General features: G+C 34.5%; 3 protein-coding genes across 7 annotated transcripts; 1 reads left to right on the top strand and 2 right to left on the bottom strand.

Annotated features, from left to right (window-relative positions):
- Positions 1–378: 378 nt before the first annotated feature.
- Positions 379–6,428, bottom strand: LOC137832889 (transmembrane 9 superfamily member 1). Its single transcript, XM_068641275.2, has 12 exons — positions 6,205–6,428; positions 4,789–4,981; positions 4,595–4,699; positions 3,301–3,318; positions 3,125–3,222; positions 2,891–3,043; positions 2,628–2,762; positions 2,318–2,484; positions 1,997–2,091; positions 1,529–1,902; positions 1,059–1,332; positions 379–896 (listed from the first exon to the last, which is right to left on the bottom strand). Exons 1-12 carry the CDS (start codon positions 6,415–6,417, stop codon positions 829–831), a joined length of 1,893 nt encoding a protein of 630 aa, XP_068497376.2. The 5' UTR covers positions 6,418–6,428; the 3' UTR covers positions 379–828.
- A 2,200-nt stretch (positions 6,429–8,628) lies between these two features.
- LOC137832891 (serine/threonine-protein kinase SRK2A) lies at positions 8,629–12,243 on the top strand. Of its 2 annotated transcripts, XM_068641278.1 has the most exons (9): positions 8,629–9,379; positions 9,503–9,577; positions 9,667–9,768; positions 10,296–10,349; positions 10,449–10,541; positions 10,639–10,731; positions 11,204–11,308; positions 11,395–11,493; positions 11,712–12,243. In XM_068641278.1, the coding sequence occupies exons 1-9, from the start codon at positions 9,260–9,262 to the stop codon at positions 12,024–12,026; spliced, it is 1,056 nt and encodes a 351-aa protein (XP_068497379.1). In that variant the 5' UTR covers positions 8,629–9,259; the 3' UTR covers positions 12,027–12,243. The 2 variants fall into 2 exon arrangements, with proteins under 2 accessions (XP_068497379.1, XP_068497381.1); XM_068641280.2 differs by lacking the exon at positions 8,629–9,379 and having other exon boundaries at positions 9,659–9,768.
- Positions 12,244–12,870: 627 nt separating this feature from the next.
- On the bottom strand, positions 12,871–18,235 carry TH1 (thiamine biosynthesis protein). Of its 4 annotated transcripts, XM_090303129.1 has the most exons (11): positions 18,107–18,203; positions 17,945–18,020; positions 17,651–17,855; positions 17,296–17,370; positions 17,075–17,150; positions 16,911–16,986; positions 16,458–16,592; positions 15,429–15,493; positions 15,171–15,298; positions 14,729–14,985; positions 12,871–13,559 (listed from the first exon to the last, which is right to left on the bottom strand). In XM_090303129.1, the coding sequence occupies exons 3-11, from the start codon at positions 17,840–17,842 to the stop codon at positions 13,049–13,051; spliced, it is 1,515 nt and encodes a 504-aa protein (XP_090159255.1). In that variant the 5' UTR covers positions 17,843–17,855; positions 17,945–18,020; positions 18,107–18,203; the 3' UTR covers positions 12,871–13,048. The 4 variants fall into 4 exon arrangements, 3 of the variants coding, with proteins under 3 accessions (XP_090159255.1, XP_068497377.1, XP_090159256.1); XR_016521365.1 differs by lacking the exon at positions 17,945–18,020 and having other exon boundaries at positions 15,171–15,314; positions 17,651–17,944; positions 18,107–18,235; XM_068641276.2 differs by lacking the exon at positions 17,945–18,020 and having other exon boundaries at positions 17,651–17,944; positions 18,107–18,235.
- Positions 18,236–18,357: the final 122 nt, after the last annotated feature.

Here is an 18,357-nt window from a genome sequence, read left to right as displayed (position 1 = left end):
AATAACTTTTCCATTGGATAAATATATATATATATATATTAATTTTTTACTACTAACTTATTTTTAAAATTAAATATCTAAAGACACATAATTTCAATCCAAAATCAATTTCATTCATACTCAATTTTGAAACTCCAGTCGCACTGAATATTTTTACCCTTGCTGTGCTGCATTTTACAACCACAAGTTCTAAAAGAAACAGAAAATTAGTAAAACAAAGCGAGTATGCAGCTGCTGAACAGAATGTTGATCTCATTTATTCATGGTTAACATGGTGATAGAGGCAGAAATGTATGCAGCCTAACAAGCATTGGATTGGAGAGGGGGAAAACGTCAATGATTTAAAAGCCAAAGAAGGAGAAATGTGGAGGCAGGAAATAGTTAGAAAGGATATTCATATTTGATACAAAATTCAGAAGCACAAAATTCATTTCCGTGACTTCATCCCCTCTACGTACAATAGCTAAACCGTGTAGGGGAATCCGACATCAGTCCGTCAATATGGCACCTATTTATAGAAGGACGAAAAGAAGTAGCAACGAGTCTGATATTTTGCTAACTATCTAAATTATAAAGACCAATCCCTGCATTCTACTAATCAAGGCTTTCAATCACAGTCAGGGAAAAAAATCTCAGGGCTTCCCTACCATAGAGAAAGAATACATCCCCTAATATAGAGAAAGAATACATCCCATCCTCAACCCTGTGATACTTACTACCTGTAAACACTGCTTGGTCCCCACACATGACCAGAGACCTCCTCGAAGAAATTTATTGTGTCTAGCAACAAACATGTGGAAGTGCTCTGGTCTCAGACTTCTAGGACCCTTAGTCACACTTGATGTTTCTGTAGATCCTCCTCACAAATAAATTCGAACCAAGATAACCTACAGCTCCTGCACATTTGGAGAAAAAAATTTAATCCAGCTCAGGCGATAAGAACACACTAGCTTTTATATCTATATAATAAGAGGTATTCAGAACATAACCAAGCTATCTAGTTTCCAAAGAGTGAACACACAATCCAAACATAAATTACAATTAAACTGGAGACTTACCACAGAGAATTCCCAGTCCAAGACAAAACATCAAAGTGTATCCAAAATAAAAGCTGGTTTGGAAGAAGCCTGACATCTTCGTCTTCACAAAGTAGTAGTATACTGAGTACAAATACACGTAAACAGCTGTTGAGGCAGCTGAAAAGAAAGAGGTCCATTGCCAGTGGTAGTTCTCAGCGTTTAACAAAAAGTATGTCCCCACAATTGTCACACAAACAGTAACAATGATAAGAATCAGAAAAACCAGTAGCATGAAACCATATACATAGTACACCTGTTTGTCAAAGTGGAAGGGGAAAAACGCGTAAGAAACAAAGCTTGTATTTACTCAACTATCACAGGAATATTAAGTGTTACCACTTGAAAGACAACATATAGAAATATTGTTCTAAAGAAATAACATTATGCCAAACCAAGGAAGGGAAAATAAAATGCTCACTGCCCAAACAAGTAATTGCATTTTAATTCACCTTGTAATTCCAGAAGGAAGTGAATACAAAATACATCTCGATGAATATGCTGCCAAAGGGAAGCAGTCCTCCCATCAGAGAAACTACAGATGGTGTGAGGTACCACTTTTTCTCAGGAATGGGACGAGGAATGGTCTTCACACGACATGGATTATTTGGAGCACCACTCCAGTTTCTTCCAACAACTGTACCAAGAAGTGCTAGAGGGAAAGAGATAAAGGCCCATATAACAAAGACAACAACCATAGTACCAAAGGGGATTGCAGCTAGTGATCCATAGAATATAGCAACTGTGTTTAAAATAAAACCAATTCCAAAGCACATGAATGGGAACAGTGATGCTGTAAGGATCATGGACTTAATCCAACTTTTACCTGAAAATGACACAGTTATAATCGTTCATGGAGAGAGAAAGAGGCAACAAAAGCATGAAGTGAACATGTAGCATAATTTACTGCAAATCCTTACCCCCATTTCGTGAGTACATCCCCCCACTCACATAACCAGAAATGAAAGATGTGAGAGCATAGCATACAATGAAGGTAGTGACGATGGCTCCTCGTCTGCACATTGAAGGAACCTTACATAATAATGAAGGGAGATGAAGTGGACAAAAATTATAGTCAGGGGGAAAACTAAAGGAATGTCCAGTTATACAGGAGAGATGTATAAGCAGAAAATAATATATGCATATATGATATAGCATTTAATTCCATTTTTTAACCAATCACACTATTGTGAACGAAATCATTGTTCAGATCAATACTACAGTCAGTTTAATGGACTTACCCAACATACAACATCCCAATAATAGCCAACAAGATGACGAGGAAAACCAGCAATGCAAGCTGGGCGCCTGTACCAACAACAGCTGAAAGAATGACCAAACTGCGAGGAGGCCTAAAAACATCACCATGCACGAGTTTCCACCCAGATTCTTCACTAACATCTCTTTCCTGGAAGTATTTGGGAGTTGAACAAGAATTAACAATCAGAACCGAAATGAATTTTCCAGGAAAGCCAAATCTATGTTCTGCATGTTTTAAAAAATAATAACAGAAATAGTAGTAGTAAAAGACAAACATCAAGAATGCCTTACCAAAGTTTCCAAATCATCATCTTCCCGAGCATACTTTGCATAGTCATTTCTCAAAGTTCGCATTAATATCATTGACACCAATCCAGTAAGGAAGATGACCATCATAAAAGAATTAAAAATAGAGAACCAGTGAATCTACAGAAAGAAAAAGGATCAAAGTTCTCTCAGTGACATGGCTAAGATAGATACGCATAACACATAGCAGGCAATCAACAATAATACATCTGCAATCTAAATACAAAGCTAGCAGCAATTATTTTCACCTGATGCTCAAAGAATGGATAGTCCAAGTATACATCAAATCGGCGTGCAAAAGTGACATTCGTAGGAGTCCATTTCACAGAATATGTCAAGTCCAAAGTTTTTCCTACTTCCAGAGGCCTTGGGTTGTCATGAGTTAGATTAACATGAATGATCTGCAGTAAATGAACCTAAGTATGCACTCCATAAATCCCAAAGCAGCAAAAGATAGCAAAGATACATAAATAACTTCTGACCTGGTCTTTATTGTATTGAATATTGATGTTCTTGTGAGCATAAAGTACATGCTTGCCATTATCACTGTTCTTATCAGGATGTAGCTCCCCAACATACCCTTAAACATGAATAAAAGAATCTTATACAATGATCAACCAATGAAATGATAAATTAAATAGAGAGAAAGTAGGCATACCCCACAATGGAAGATCATCTGAGCTTGTGTTTAGCACATCCACGACCAACAAATAGCACAACCAAGGAAAGAAAGAATGCCAAGAGTAAGTTATTCAGAAAATTTTAAAAATTATGAATAAAAAACGAAAACAAATATGGGGCAGTCCATGGAACAAATCCTCACTCACCATTAAACCTATCAAGACAATATAATATCAATTGCCTAACATTCTCAATTGAAAAATACTTAGTTTATAAATTTAAACACAGTTTTTTAGGAAGGGCCTCCTTGCTATGGTTGAGGCATTGATACATGTTCAAGTCATGGGAATCAGCCTTTCGCAAGTGCAAGTTAAAGCTGCCTACTATAAACCTATACAGAGCAGGGGAAAACCATCCCTAGACCCCACAATATCATAGGAGGAGCTGTACCACACCAAGATTCCCTTACCCGATTTTACTTCAGGAGATTATAATATCAGTCCAGTCAAGAATGCTTAAACAGCAACTTCAGAAAAAGAATTCTTAACTTTATCCTTCTTTCAGCTTCCATAAGTATGCACATAACACCCAGCCTAAAAGACTGTGGTTGTAGTTATAGAAGGATCAAAATAGAGCAGGGCACTGCTCTTCCAGGGTCAAGCATTCCAAATTCAGTCAATGTGTCACGATGTATAATATATAAAATATATGCTTCATTGTTTATACATTATAATTTATATTCCCACACAATGAAATGTTGTAACTAGTCACGATTCATGAATAATTCTCCATGAATGTAAAAGAAAAAATACTTAATATAAATGCCCGTTACTTTTAGAATTAGAGAAAGGATTTTGATAACATCACAATACCACAACAGTTACAGAGAAAGTTGTAAGTTAAATCTATTCTTCAATTTTAAAGGAATCATGATAAATCATTTTCAGCTGAGACTAAAGCATGCATGCAATAACTTAATCTAAACCACCAGCTGAAAGCTTCCCTTCCCTGCCACCATGGAGCTAGGCTTCTCAGACTGTCAAACTCAATGTTGACTGTATGGTTTTAACTTTTAACAACTAAATCTATTGTTGGCAACTTCAAGTGGCAATTTCCCTGAAATTGGTTTGAAGGCTGTACCTTACCAGTTACAAAAGTTGAGAAGGGGTATATTGTGCCAGATATTATTTAACCCAGCCGCTTTAGCTTATGCAATGGACAAATACAAAAAAATTGTTGCTAGTGTTTAGAATTTCTTGACTATATATAGAAGTACATTCATTCTAACAATTATATAGTAATATGTGAAAGAAAGAAACATGGCAACATACCCATGAAGAATTCAAACCAGTAATTATTCTCTATTGCATCCTTGAACTGTTTAACGTTTGCTTCGTTAAGCTGCAGACGACAAAAGGTGGTCTTTTCCACATTTCCTTGTAATTTGAAAAAAAAAAAACTGTTAGAGACAGTTTGTCTACTGATAGGTCTTACGAAATAAATAGGATGAAAGAAGCCTCCATACCTAGGAACTTTATCTCAAGTTGGCTATCAATGAGTTCATTGCCACCCAGGACCTCACCAAGACCACCCCATTTGTGTGCAGGATGACCAGGTGGACGGCAAAAGGGTAGACTGTAATAATTGTACGTTTCTTGTGGATTGTTGTAAGGACCAACTTTGTTCACCCAAAGCATAACTTTCTCCTCCGGTTGATACTGCAATAAAATGCCATATATGTTTAAAACAGATAGCCATTGATGGCTGGAAGTTTAAAAAAAAATAAGAGAACCATATCTTATCTTTACTCCTAGCTTAAGGAAATGAGGACGGATTCAGTGATACAATGATTCAAATGCTTAAAGACATTTAGAAGAAAATCTATGTAGTAACCATTGATTGATCTATTATGAGTTCAATACAAAGCTCAAATATGACAAACCAAAAATACTTCGGGTCAAAATCCGATCCACCATTGACAAGCTTCTGCCATAGGGAAGACTCCAATACCCGAGCTCCTAACGTCCGGAGAGGCAGAAGCTCCAATGCACTAAACAGTTTTCAACCGGACATTCCCATTGGATAGGTATGTCCATCATTTCAGCCGTAAAATACTAAAAGAAATTGCTAATAGACAGAACAAAATACTCTCTTGGTGTTTGGGTGAGCATTTGCAAATTATTCTAAATGAAATTGATTCTGCATATTAGAATTTACTTCGATTTGATTTTGAAGTGGAGTGATTTGGGTTTGGATATTTTATTCTAAAAGAAAATCACCAGTAAGATCCGAAGGAAAAAGCTACATAAATTTGTTTCAACTTAAAATCAATTCCGAACCCGGATCATTCTCCAATGCAAAATCAAACACGCGAACATATACCACAAGTCAACTTAGTTGATATTTCAGCGTGACATTGGATGACGCGGAGTAAAACCAAACAAACACATGAGAAAACTACAAAACCACCGGTGTTGCAATTTTCAAGTGTAGACAGACAAAAAGAAATCACCATTTGCAATACTAATTGACAACAGAGAATAAGCAACAATTATAAAGCTTGCACGTTCGGATTATGTATGAAAACTAAACCAAAGCATCCCTAACATCAACAGCACGGGTTTCTGACATTCACTTAATGCGGAGTCCAATGAAGCGAAAAGAATCCTAAATACTTTGAATTCCAAACAGAGCGCATATCATGATTCATGAGTTAATAAGAGAACAGCGAAGAGCTGAAATCGCAATCCAATAACATCGAAAACGAAAATGTGAATTATTATTAGAGATGCATAACGGAGAGGAGTGAGGAAGCAGCTGAGATCTAACAGAATATCGGTAAAATTGAAACGAAATTGAAAAAACGAAAGCGAAATTGAAAGGTAGATCTAATAGGAAATGAGGGGAAAATGGATCGAGCGATGGAATCGGAAAAGCTTACCCTGTGATCTGAGTCGGAAGCGAAAGCCGGAGAGAGGAAGAGAGGGAGGAGGAGGAGAAGGGAGAATCTGAAGAAGACGGCCATGGGGGATCTCAGAGGAGAAGAGAAGAGAGAGAAGAGAAACACGACGAGGACTTGCCCTTGAAGGATTGAGACTCTCTCTTTTTCTCTCTGTGCCACTGATTCATTACTAATATTAATTTTTACCTTCATTCTAACCGACCTTCCCATTTTTTATTCTTACGCTACAGGGAAAACAAAATCATTTTTTTAAAATATTTTTTATGTAATTAATATATATATATATATAATATTTTAATATGACAAGAAAAATAGTTAGCTAAAAAAAAAATAGGTTATGAATAGAATTAAAAGGAGTAGACAAATATTAACATTTTTTTATAAAACTTTAGTGATAAACATGCAAATTGGCATCCCAAGTTGACATTTTAAATAACAATAATCATCTGTCATTACATGAAAAAAATATTATTAAAAAAAATAAAAAAATATAAAGATTAAACCAAAACCTATATGTTAAAAAAAAATGATACATAGATAAACTATAACTATTTATAAATAACTCTAAAAATATATTAGATGAAAGTCTATTATATCAATGAAACAAGTCTCTATTTATCTGTAAATATTTTTCTTTAAAAAAATATGAGTAACCCTACGAAATATGACAAATGTTTCACCGATTAAAATCATTTAAATGCACTACTAACAGAATCACATTCAAATTAGTAAAAGAAAACATTTAAATCATATATTAAGATTAATCTTTTTGAACTTTCTCCATTAGGAATACACAGTGTTATACTATTAGTAGTAGTAGAGTATTATGATCATGCTTATTACAGGTTTTGCAACTATTGTATTTTACTATTTTAATATATAAATTTCAATTCTGATAGTTAGATAATGGTAAATGAATCTGTGTTCTTAAGTATATTGTTTGTTTGAAATTAAATTTCTATATTGAATGATACGTGTATATTTTCTTTTTATACTTGGTTTTTCAAATTACTAAAATATTTAATTTATTAAGCACTTCAAAATTTATATATTTTTTTATTTTTATTTTGGAACTTATTTTTATGTCACCCTTTGACATAACTAAAATTTAAAATAGACGCTGTGTAATTAAGTTTGGTTATTATTATTAGTATTATTAGAAAATTCCCTACTCCAGTAGATTGAATTGGGCTTTTGGATTATAGTGCGTCTACTACTTTACAATCGGCCCAATGGGCCATTGGTGGGCTCTGATTCAATAAGCTTTAGGGCCCTCATCACCCCCAGTTCACACTAGAAAGGGACCCTGCCCATAAATGGGAGATATGGGGAAAATAATATAAAACAAAGTTTTTGTTATATTTTTTTTATATGAAAGAATTAATCAGTTTTTTCAAATCTATTCGACATATAAAAATGAAATTATAGCTTTTTAATATTAAGATATATTTTTATTGAAAAAATGTCAAGTAAAATAGTAATAAAATAAAATTATAATAATAATTTATGTGTTTGGATTATAAAAACAGAGCACTTAATAATATATTTCTAAAATTATATTCTCATTTTAATAATTGAGGTTGGTGGGTGCTACCTGCTCTGAAGATTCTAGCGGATTTTTTAAAATCTACGGATATGCATTAATATCCACCATTTTTTTTAAGAAAAAATATTTCATAGGCTTTTAAAATAATATCCAAATAAATTACAACGAAAATATAAATTAAAATGAACAATAAATATAAATTTTGAGTAAATTTATAATATGTAGCATAAAAACTGATATAAACACTAATACAACACGAACACAGATAAAGATACATATAATCTCTAAAGTGTAGGACACGTGGTTATGGATCAATATATCATAATTATGAATTATATAAATTGATAATAAATATTTATGTGCATAATTATGTTTTATTTTTTTTAACAAAAAATATGTTTATCATAGTTGATTCAAAAAGATTTATTCTTTACTTTTATAATCACGATAAAATTGTATACAATAAATTTAAATTTTAAGAAAATTAATTTATTTCTCTTTATTAAAATTATGTTAGAATCAGTGTTATAGTTGTCAGAAATCTAATAAATATTTTTTTGAATTAAACACTTCACTGATTTGTATATTACAAGTATCGATGTCCGATATATGTTTCCGTTTCCATTTAAAAGGTATGTCCAACTGATTTGTATATTACAAGTATCGATGTCCGATATATGTTTCCGTTTCCATTTAAAAAGGTATGTCCGAATCCCTTTAGTATATGATAGTTTTTCTTATATTATATAAAAATAATATTAATAGACAAGAAGTCAAAAATGAAGGCGAATGATGGGACAATAAGGCACGCATAATCATGTCATTATTAGAAAAGATGTATACAAAAATTTGGATTCAATGACTTTACATTATTATCAGAATGAAATGCAAATTGAGAATCCTTTGTATATAGAAAATATTGTCAAAATATAGAAACATATTATACTATTTTAAAAATATGTTATTAGCATCTTAAATACACAATAATGTTTTAAAAAAATCTGATTAATCTTGTTTTGAAGGAAGATTAGAGTGAGATTAATTTGAAGAGAATTGAAAAGGATTCATATTCATAAATTCATATTCATATTCTTTCTCTTTAGATCAATGGCTTTTTGCAGTGGCATATACCATACTATTCAGCAATGCACACATAAGATAGCACAACAATTCCTTTGTCTCATTCTTCTCTCTCTCTTCTCCCTTCTCTGAAAAACCCTTCATTCAACTTGCAATTTTTCTCTGTTCATTCAACAAACTATTCAAACTTTTTTATTTTGAACTCCAAATTTTATTATTATTTTGCTACAAATTGAGATTCCTTGCTTCCCTTCAAAACTCTCCCAAATCCCACTATATTTGGCTCTCTCATAAATTCGCCACCTTTATTTTGCGTACCTGCACCTTATTCTCTCTCTCCATTACCCTTTTGAAACTCTATCGATCTGGAGCTCACCGCATTCAAAGCTCTCAAATTTCCGATTCAGGATGGAGAAATACGAGCTCGTCAAGGATATAGGATCTGGGAATTTTGGGGTGGCTAGGCTCATGCGTAACAGAGACACCAAAGAGCTTGTTGCCATGAAATACATTGAAAGGGGTTACAAGGTTCTACTCCTTTTTCACTTTCACTATAGCCCTTTTGTTTTTCTTCCTAGAATTCATGTTATTGTCAATTTTTATAATCCAAAAACGAGTCTGTGCCTGAGTTTATTGATGGGTGTTTTCTAGATTGATGAGAATGTTGCGAGGGAAATCATAAACCATAGAAGTCTTCGCCACCAAAATATTATTCGGTTCAAGGAGGTTTGTACTCTGTACATATGATATGATCTTAATGAGACTACTATTTGTGTCATGTTTGGGTTATTTAACATGTGATTTCAGCTCTGCAGGTGGTTTTGACTCCCACACATCTGGGTATTGTTATGGAGTATGCAGCTGGTGGAGAGCTCTTTGAGAGGATTTGCAGTGCTGGAAGATTCAGTGAAGATGAGGTTCATCCACTTTATAAATAAAGTTTAGATGTTTCAATATTATAATTTCCGCAACTCCCTCTTTTCCCATTGTTGGATGATTATATGAACCTGGGTAGAAATGAAAAACCTATGAGGCTGAACACACCTCTTACATTATGTGTCCGTGTCATCGAACAACAAAAATAAGAAACAAATCCTTTTGAAGCAGCCATGAAAAACATATTTCTGCTAAAAAAAGAAATTTGAAACATACTTATGCACATAAACCTTTATTGAATTCATAGTTATATGATATATAGAACTTATACATGTCTTACATTTTAAAAATTATACATGTCTCTGTCTTATCAGTGTCTGAGCTATATAGTGAAAAACTTTAGCTATTAAATTTGAGGCTTAATTACCTTTCATTTGCCTACCAATTCTTTTTCCACTTTTGTACTCATTAAAGGCACGAAGCTACTTATCTCCTACTTCACTGTTAGCAACCGGGTGCTTGGAGATTCTATAGTTTGATCCTCATTTGTTATCTCCTACTTTTCCAGGCTCGATATTTCTTCCAGCAGCTCATCTCAGGAGTTAGCTACTGTCATTCCATGGTGAATAGAATAATTATATTGGGAATGAGTTTTTTCGGATGGTAATTTGTTTCTGGCTTCCTGTGCGGTTTTTGTCTTTGTAATTTCCTGCTTTTGCAGCAAATCTGTCATCGAGACTTGAAGCTTGAGAACACCTTATTGGATGGCAGCCCTGCCCCAAGGCTCAAAATTTGTGATTTTGGTTATTCTAAGGTTCGAATATGGAGAGATATCGATGCTAATGGCTTTAAATAAATTACTAAGTCATTTTTTTCACAAGTTTTGCATCTGATAACCTTTAATTTTCCAGTCATCTCTGCTTCATTCAAGGCCTAAGTCAACTGTGGGAACCCCAGCATACATTGCACCTGAGGTTCTTTCACGTAGAGAATATGATGGAAAGGTAATTTTGTTTCAATCATGATGTAAGAGTAAGGATGACTTGAAATGTCTAAAAAACACACACAGAGACTTCTCATATTTAGAGGAAAGCAAGAAATATGATGGATGATAATAATTTCTGTTGACACAAGGCCTTTAAGAAATAGAGTTATGCTTTATGCGTCACATCTAATTATACATGTGATATTTTGCGTTGTATTCAATGACTTGATGTGTGCACATTTAACTAGCTGAATGTGGAAAGAATAGTATGTGTGAATGGGGTAGTTCACAAAGCAAAATGCCTTATAAAATATAGCCATCTTTTACTTATTCGTGTGATGTGCTCTGAAGTTTTTTAAAAAGATGACAGCGGAAATATTTGGAGTATGTTGGCCACAAATAGATTAAATCTTTCTTGATGAGTTTTCTGTGTATGATACAGCAACGATGTTCATTTTCTAGTTCTTCTGTGCTGTTTTGTTTCTGTTCAGCTAGCTGATGTATGGTCCTGTGGAGTGACTCTTTATGTAATGCTGGTGGGAGCATACCCATTTGAAGACCAAGACGATCCCAAAAATTTTAGGAAAACCATCAATGTACTTTTCTTCCCATCATCTATCTATCTCACTTGACCAATTTATTAAATGTCTGCACTTTCTGACTCTGTAACATTCTTATACAGAGAATTATGGCTGTTCAATACAAGATCCCTGACTATGTTCACATATCTCAAGACTGCAAACATCTGCTATCTCGCATTTTTGTGGCAAATGCAGCTAGGGTATGCACATACTACCTGCATTACTTGAAGTTAGCTCATAATTGTTCAACAGTTTCATAGTGATAGTTTGGTAGTATTTTTCAGTCATTTGCTAAGTTTCAGGTATGAACTGAAAAGGGCCTGTAGTGCCTAAGCTACCCTCTTTCCCTCCCATCACAATTCACAAGTGACATTTTGTGGTAAAATAAATTGTCACTCTAGATATTGATTTGCTGCAGAGAATCACTATCAAGGAAATCAAGTCCCACCCATGGTTTTTAAAGAACTTGCCTAGAGAATTAACAGAAGTAGGTCAAGCTGCATACTACAGAAAAGAAAATCCAATCTTTTCTCTTCAGAGTATAGAAGGCATCATGAATATTGTTGAGGAGGCCAAAGTTCCACCTCCAGCATCCAGGTCGATTGGAGGATTTGGTTGGGGAGAAGAAGAAGATGAAGATGAAACAAAAGAAGCAGAGATTGAGGCTGAAGAAGATGAGTATGAAAAAAGAGTCAAAGAAGCACGAGCAAGTGGGGAATTTCATGTTACTTAAAAAAGCCTTGCTTTTTAGATAGAGCAATAGATTCTTGGTTTCCTTTGCACTTGGTTTAGTTCAACTAAGGTGAGTGCTTTGCTCGTATGTATAAAATTCAGTTTTCCGCATAGGACTTGTAGTTGAATAAACGGATGTACATTTTTCTTCTAAGGTTGTGCGATGTTGTTAATTGTGACCATCTTATAAGTATTAACTTCTCCTTTTTGCTCTCTCACATGCTTTTGTTTGGAGGTCTAAATGCTGAGTGTAATGTTTCCCAGGGACACCTCTTGCATGTATAGCAATGTCTCTCGGCTATATGATAACAGTGGTAGAAGCTTTAATTTATGTAACTCACTCTTGGACAGCAAAATATAGTTTAGTTCTACTTAACCTTTTGGCATAAGAAATTATTCTACCAGTATGATATTTTACCAAAGTATCCAATAATCATTATATTAATAAGTATTCATCTTCAGTTGAATTGTACCAATTCATATATTCTTACATCAAGAATATTTATTATACCAAAGAAGTTACCTCAGCTTGCAATGTCCCACTCGAATTGGAAGAGAAAGCAAGAACAGAATGGGCAGTAGAAAAGGATTATAACAGGTTTAGGCTGAAGAGCATTTTATTTTATTTTGTTGTAAAAAACCTGTTAATGTTCTGTTAGAAAGTTCCGAGGCATTATATACCATTGCAAAACGTTGGTGTTGAAAATTCTGATTAATTTTGTACAGTAAAAAGTACAAAATGCAAAAAACAGAATAGTTTTTTGCCGAACAATAAATCTCGCGATCATTGAAGCTGTAAATCAGCAGGTAGGACGAACATCAAATAAAGGAAAATGAATCAGCAGTAAATCAGCAGGTGCAACTTAACCTTTATTTTGAATTTTAGCATGGCCCATAAAGAATCAGCAGTCTCATATTTCCATCCTAGGTGAAAAGCAACCCAGCTGTTGTATCACCCCCTTGAAGAGAGCTAGACAAAATTGCTCCCACATTGGGACATATTCATTGTATCAATAATGCTGCCTAACTTACTAAAGCGAGCAAGTTTCTTGTCTCAGTCAAAATGCATTCCCTGTCAAAAAGAGAAGAGACAACAGCAACCCCTTTCAGCTTTGGTTCACCAATTTCAATGACTGCACGTGCATTTGATAGATTAATGCCACCAATTGCTACCACAGGCAGTTTAGAGGCCTGAGATACTTCCTTCAAGCCGTCTAAGCCTATAGTACGGTTATTTGCTTTTGTATTAGTGGGATATACACCACCACAACCAATGTAATCAGCCCCATCAATCCATGCTTGGTGGGCTTGCTCAGGCGTCTTGCATGATACTCCAATTATCTTTTCAGGACCAAGCAGGCTTCTTGCAAGACGTACTGGCATGTCAGACTGACCAACATGAACACCATCAGCATCACAAGCAAGGGCCACATCTAAACGATCATTTATCAGTAATGGTACTCCATAGGAACGGCATATTTCAAGGCATACTTTGGAAGCATCAAGAAAATCCCGTGTCTCAGCATCCTTTTCCCTGTAAAGTCATACGTAAATCAGGCTAAAATAATTGCTGCCTGTTGAAACTCTGAGGTTTAAGTATTCGCTGAGGAGAGGAGAGAAAAGGGAATGAGTTTCTGTTGTGCTTCAAACATTCCATATGTGTGTGTGGTAGACTTTTGATTCTTGATTAAATAAGAAACAAATGATGCAATAATAAGGAAAGATAGAAACTAATATTTAGAAAATCAAAAATACTTTAAGATACAATCAAGATATTTGGATGTTTTCCACTCTTAACAGGAACTAAAAATTAAGCATGCATCATCATACACTTCAATTAAAGTGGCCAAACAAACATTTCTAGAAACGAGAATATAAGTGTAATTAAATGACAAATTATGATCAAGCAATCATTGATCTGGGGATTCACTTCATAAATTGGTAATCAGGGAACAACGGAAATTACTGTCTCTGCTGAATGCTTCTAGCCTAACGTCACTTCAATTCTGATACCACACCTGTTTTCAATGGAAGGCGCTATGTTCAATAGCCAGCCATTGACGTTTTACGTTATGCAATAGGTTAAGCTTGAGTTTAGATGTGGCCAAAGAAGTGGAGTGGACAGATTTTGGTAACGAGTATCTGAATTAGACTAGTTGATCTTAGACAGATAAACACAGCAGTACAAGAAAGTTTGCAACACAAATTTCAACAAGACCTGTATACATGCACATTTGTTTGCAAGATATAAATATGAAGTGGGATAATAGCATATACTTTGCAGAGGTATTTCTTATTAACTGTATTAATTGTGCATACAAGAGATGAGAAACACCATAAAGCAGGCTTCAAATACAACAAAGAAAATCTGAACACACAATAAAAGAAAATAATTCCTGATGTAACAATCAGCTAAACTTCAACTATTCAGCCAATAAATACTGGGTGCTTAATATTTCATTAGGGCGGAGAAGGGGATGAGAGAGAAGGAAATAAACAAAAAATTCAAGAGTAAGGTTAAGATTGTTCACGATAAAAAAACAAAAAACAAATAGTAATTTCCAGATCTTTAGAATAGGGTGCCTCGCATATTAAATCACAGAGAACTTTATCTACTGTCAAATACTGATGATAAAGAATCTCATATATTCTGTAACATGTATAGGGTGGAACAAAAAACAAAGCATATTTGAATAAACAAACCTTAATTGAACAATGGTAGCACCTCCTTCTACAGCAGCCTTAACAGCTTCAGCAATAGTACGGCCCCACTTCCTATTCATAGTTGAGTCCGTTACAGCATACAAAAGCAGGTCATTTGGGTTGAACATATTCTGCCTCCCGGAACTCTGATTGATATTCTTAAGTTTCAAAAAATGGTCAAAAGGTCTTTGAACACCACTTCCAATTGGCAGGTCTCTACTATAATCCAAGGCAACGTCAATAAAATGTTTAGCTGTCTGCCAGAATCCACATAAGAAAAAAGATCATAATTATAGCATATTCCATCTTTCAATCTCTGTTATTTACATTTGTTCCTTTTCTATTTAAATTACAGAGACAACAAAAGGGGAGTAGATCATGGGCATTGCCCAATGAAATCCTTCAATATTATTATCAAATCAATTGAGATAGTTGAACAAACCTTAACTGCAGAAAGCATTGATGAACCTTTTGCCAGCTCTGCTGCTATGCATGATGCCAAGGTACAACCAGTACCATGACTATTGCGAGTATTTACACGTGGTGAACAGAGCTCGTAGAACTCCTTGCCTGCAAAACTCAAGATCTAGAAATGGAGTTCATTTTTAAAAAAGATTTTGATATACATTAGCAAAGGGTTGCTATGTCTGATAGATTTTGTTTCTCTATTGTGTCTCAGAATTAAAGACTTGAACCTTACCATCAAAAAATACATCAACCGAATCTAACGAATTAGGGAGGTCACCACCCTTGACGAGTACATTCCTACAAAAAAAAAATTAATAATCAGTAAATGCACAATACTTCGAAGTTGAAGTTTTCTTATCATTTCCTTATTATGACCTCTATCCATGAAGTGTAACTCTTTTATATATACAACACCATCCCAATTTTCTTCCGATGGAAGCAGGCGAAGCAATTGTTGGGAATCACTAATTTAGGGAAATAATCTAGTAATCTACTTATTGCAAGTCAATATTAACAGCTATATGATAAGCACATAATACATTTTCAATTCCAAAAGTACTGCTAAGCCAAGGCATTCAGGGCACTCTTATGGAAAGTTTTTGCTAGAAGTCTGAGTCCATGTTCTGGCTCTGGATATTGTATCAGCCATTTAGATATAAACAGTATCACGCAGGTATATTTTCTTCCAAGTTTCTAGGAAAAGTCTGAAGATAAATAAGAAAAAAATAAAGGCAATGCAATACTACAACAGTTTAGGAAAATATTATAGTAGTAAGTTAGTAACTATTTCATGTGAGGTGAGATATCTTCAACTTCAGCCGAAAGTGTATACCATTTATGTGAAAGTAATTTACTAAGTAGTACCCATTGGGAAGAATGACTTCAGTAAGGTATGTTTCTCCCTCCAGAAAAATATACCGATTTACCACTGTCACAGATTTGTTTTCTCAGTATTCCTTTTGTAATCATTGATATCGTAGTTTGAACTAGGTAAGAGAATATGAAATAAAATTTTATAAGGTCCATGAGTCATATTGTAAAGTTCAAGCTGTGCCGAACAAGCAGGTTAAAGTTGGAATTCTACTATTCATGCAGCTCGGTTTGGCTAAAAGAAAAAAAAAACATTATATTTAATATTAATTAAGTTTCTTAAAGCATAGACAAATAACTATTAGTAAACAGTAAAAGGCAAAAAATAGTTTTAAGAAACCATTTAGTTAGATTGGAACCAAATACTCAAATAGATTAAACAGCAACAAACCTAGGGCCCAAATCATGTATCAATTTGGCAGCAGTACGCATGTCAGAAACTGATTTCAGTGGTACACCTCCAAGTAAAACTGATGCCTCTTTTATATTCGGGGTTACAATGTCTGTCATGGGAAGTAGTTCCCCCCTGCATTCAGTATCCAATAAATAAATTGAACTGATTTCCTACAGGCTTTTGAATAAAATTGAATTTTGAAATCATTTTAGAGACCGTAACAAGGATGAAAATAAAATTGAATTTTAAATATATCATTTTTTAATGTTACCCATCAATAACTGTAAAAGCCAATAGGCAGACACCCATAGCTGAGAAAATTAAGCATAAGGCTACTATATAATCAAAGGATTTTAAATAGAATCCATACCAAGTAGTGAAGACTGAAGAATATGAAAAATACTTTCATGTCAAACAAAAACAGTATAGTTCAAGTTCAGAAACACATACAGAAATCCAGTAAGAACAGAAGAACCAGAAAGTACATCCCCACTGGAAGATTTCATAACAGGATCAACCACGAGAGCTGCGTTCAGCAAAAAAGGAAGTCAGTACAGAAGTCACTCCAATTGCAATAGTACAAATACAATAGAATTTTTTTTACAAGTGAATACCTTTGACTGGAAACTTGGTAAGGAACTGACAGAGAACCTTAACTATATTAAGAGAGGGAAGCATGCCAGTCTTGACCTAAAGACATGAAATAATAATTCAAATGGAAAAAATAATAGCAAACACCATTAACCAAGAAATCAGTGTGTATCAAGGAGAACAGAAAGTAAGCGCCCTCATAACTGAGTAAATCAATTTTCCGTATAGACCAAATTCCACTTACCACATCAACATGCATATCAGAAAGTACAGATTGCAACTGCTCTGCCACAAAATCCTCAGGTACAATGTTCACACCCTAGCAATTGACACGGATTTTAGAAAAAGGGATAACGAAAGGACAGCATAAAATTACAAAGTCAGTCGTTTAATCGATTGCCAACAAAATTAACAGAACCCAGTTGATCACACTACAGTTCATTATATGAATAAGCCTTGAACTATCCCAACTTGATGATGACATTTTGTTTACACAGTATAACATGAGCCAACTCAAAATGCATGAAATCAAATTGAGTAATTTTTTGTTTCTAAATCAAATCAAATTACTATTACTATGAAATAAAATCAAATTGAACCTGAACCCCAACAGTGTTCTGCGCAGTAACAGCAGTAATGACAGTGGAGCAGTAAACCCGGCGTGCAGCACAGGCCTTGAGATCAGCTTGGATTCCAGCACCACCCCCAGAATCAGACCCAGCAACAGTTAGCACGTGTGGGATTTTGTTATCAGAAACGGGGTTCATCATGATATCTGCTTCCGGTTGCATCTTCACCCTTAGACTTAGATGATTCTTTGGATTAGGATGAGTATTAGAATGCACTGAAATCCAAAATGGGAACCTCAAATTCCTCGTAAAAAACGGCGGTGCCTGGCATCGGAGAAACAGGTATGCAGAACAAGAACGTGTGAATGGACTTTGGGTTAGTGATTGTTGAATGAGTTATCTGCTTGTGTTGATGAATTTATGGTTTATGAGAAGAGGAAAATGAAAAGGTGAAGTGATGAGGATACAGAACGGAGGTTGACTCACCTGAGCACCGCCATAACCGAAGCGGGGACGAAGAAGCTGAGACTCACTGCTCGCCATTCATTCCCTCAAAGTTATAACACTCAAATTAAATTAATAAAATATATCACAACTAAACTATCTAACAATGACACGCACACCGCACAACACAGATATACATATAATACGAGACACGGATACAGAGATACACATAATGTGAATACTGTAGTTGTATGTATACTCTCTAAAAGTAAAATACATAGACATAGACACAA

This window comes from Phaseolus vulgaris, chromosome 6 (assembly GCF_051622355.1).
Source record: "Phaseolus vulgaris cultivar YP4 chromosome 6, ASM5162235v1, whole genome shotgun sequence".
NCBI classification, from domain to species: domain Eukaryota; kingdom Viridiplantae; phylum Streptophyta; class Magnoliopsida; order Fabales; family Fabaceae; genus Phaseolus; species Phaseolus vulgaris.
The sequence above is the reverse complement of the archived record's forward strand: the minus strand, read 5'-3'. Positions and strand labels throughout refer to the sequence as shown.

Bases quoted from the DNA above. Each gene is read 5' to 3' on its own strand.
- LOC137832889 (XM_068641275.2), bottom strand. From the start codon at position 6,417: ATGAAGGTAAAAATTAATATTAGTAATGAATCAGTGGCACAGAGAGAA. The intron at 2,485-2,627 runs GTAAGGCATTCT...AAATACTTCCAG, and splicing joins ATGATGATTTGGAAACTTTG to GAAAGAGATGTTAGTGAAGA. The intron at 1,333-1,528 runs GTGAATTAAAAT...TTTGACAAACAG, and splicing joins CTTCCTTCTGGAATTACAAG to GTGTACTATGTATATGGTTT.
- LOC137832891 (XM_068641278.1), top strand. From the start codon at position 9,260: ATGGAGAAATACGAGCTCGTCAAGGATATAGGATCTGGGAATTTTGGG. The intron at 9,578-9,666 runs GTTTGTACTCTG...TCAGCTCTGCAG, and splicing joins ATATTATTCGGTTCAAGGAG to GTGGTTTTGACTCCCACACA. The intron at 9,769-10,295 runs GTTCATCCACTT...CTACTTTTCCAG, and splicing joins GAAGATTCAGTGAAGATGAG to GCTCGATATTTCTTCCAGCA.
- TH1 (XM_068641276.2), bottom strand. From the start codon at position 18,163: ATGGCGAGCAGTGAGTCTCAGCTTCTTCGTCCCCGCTTCGGTTATGGC. The intron at 16,593-16,910 runs GTATGTGTTTCT...TACTGAATGCAG, and splicing joins TCTGTTCTTACTGGATTTCT to GGGGGAACTACTTCCCATGA. The intron at 13,560-14,728 runs GTTTGTTTATTC...ATGACTTTACAG, and splicing joins GCTACCATTGTTCAATTAAG to GGAAAAGGATGCTGAGACAC.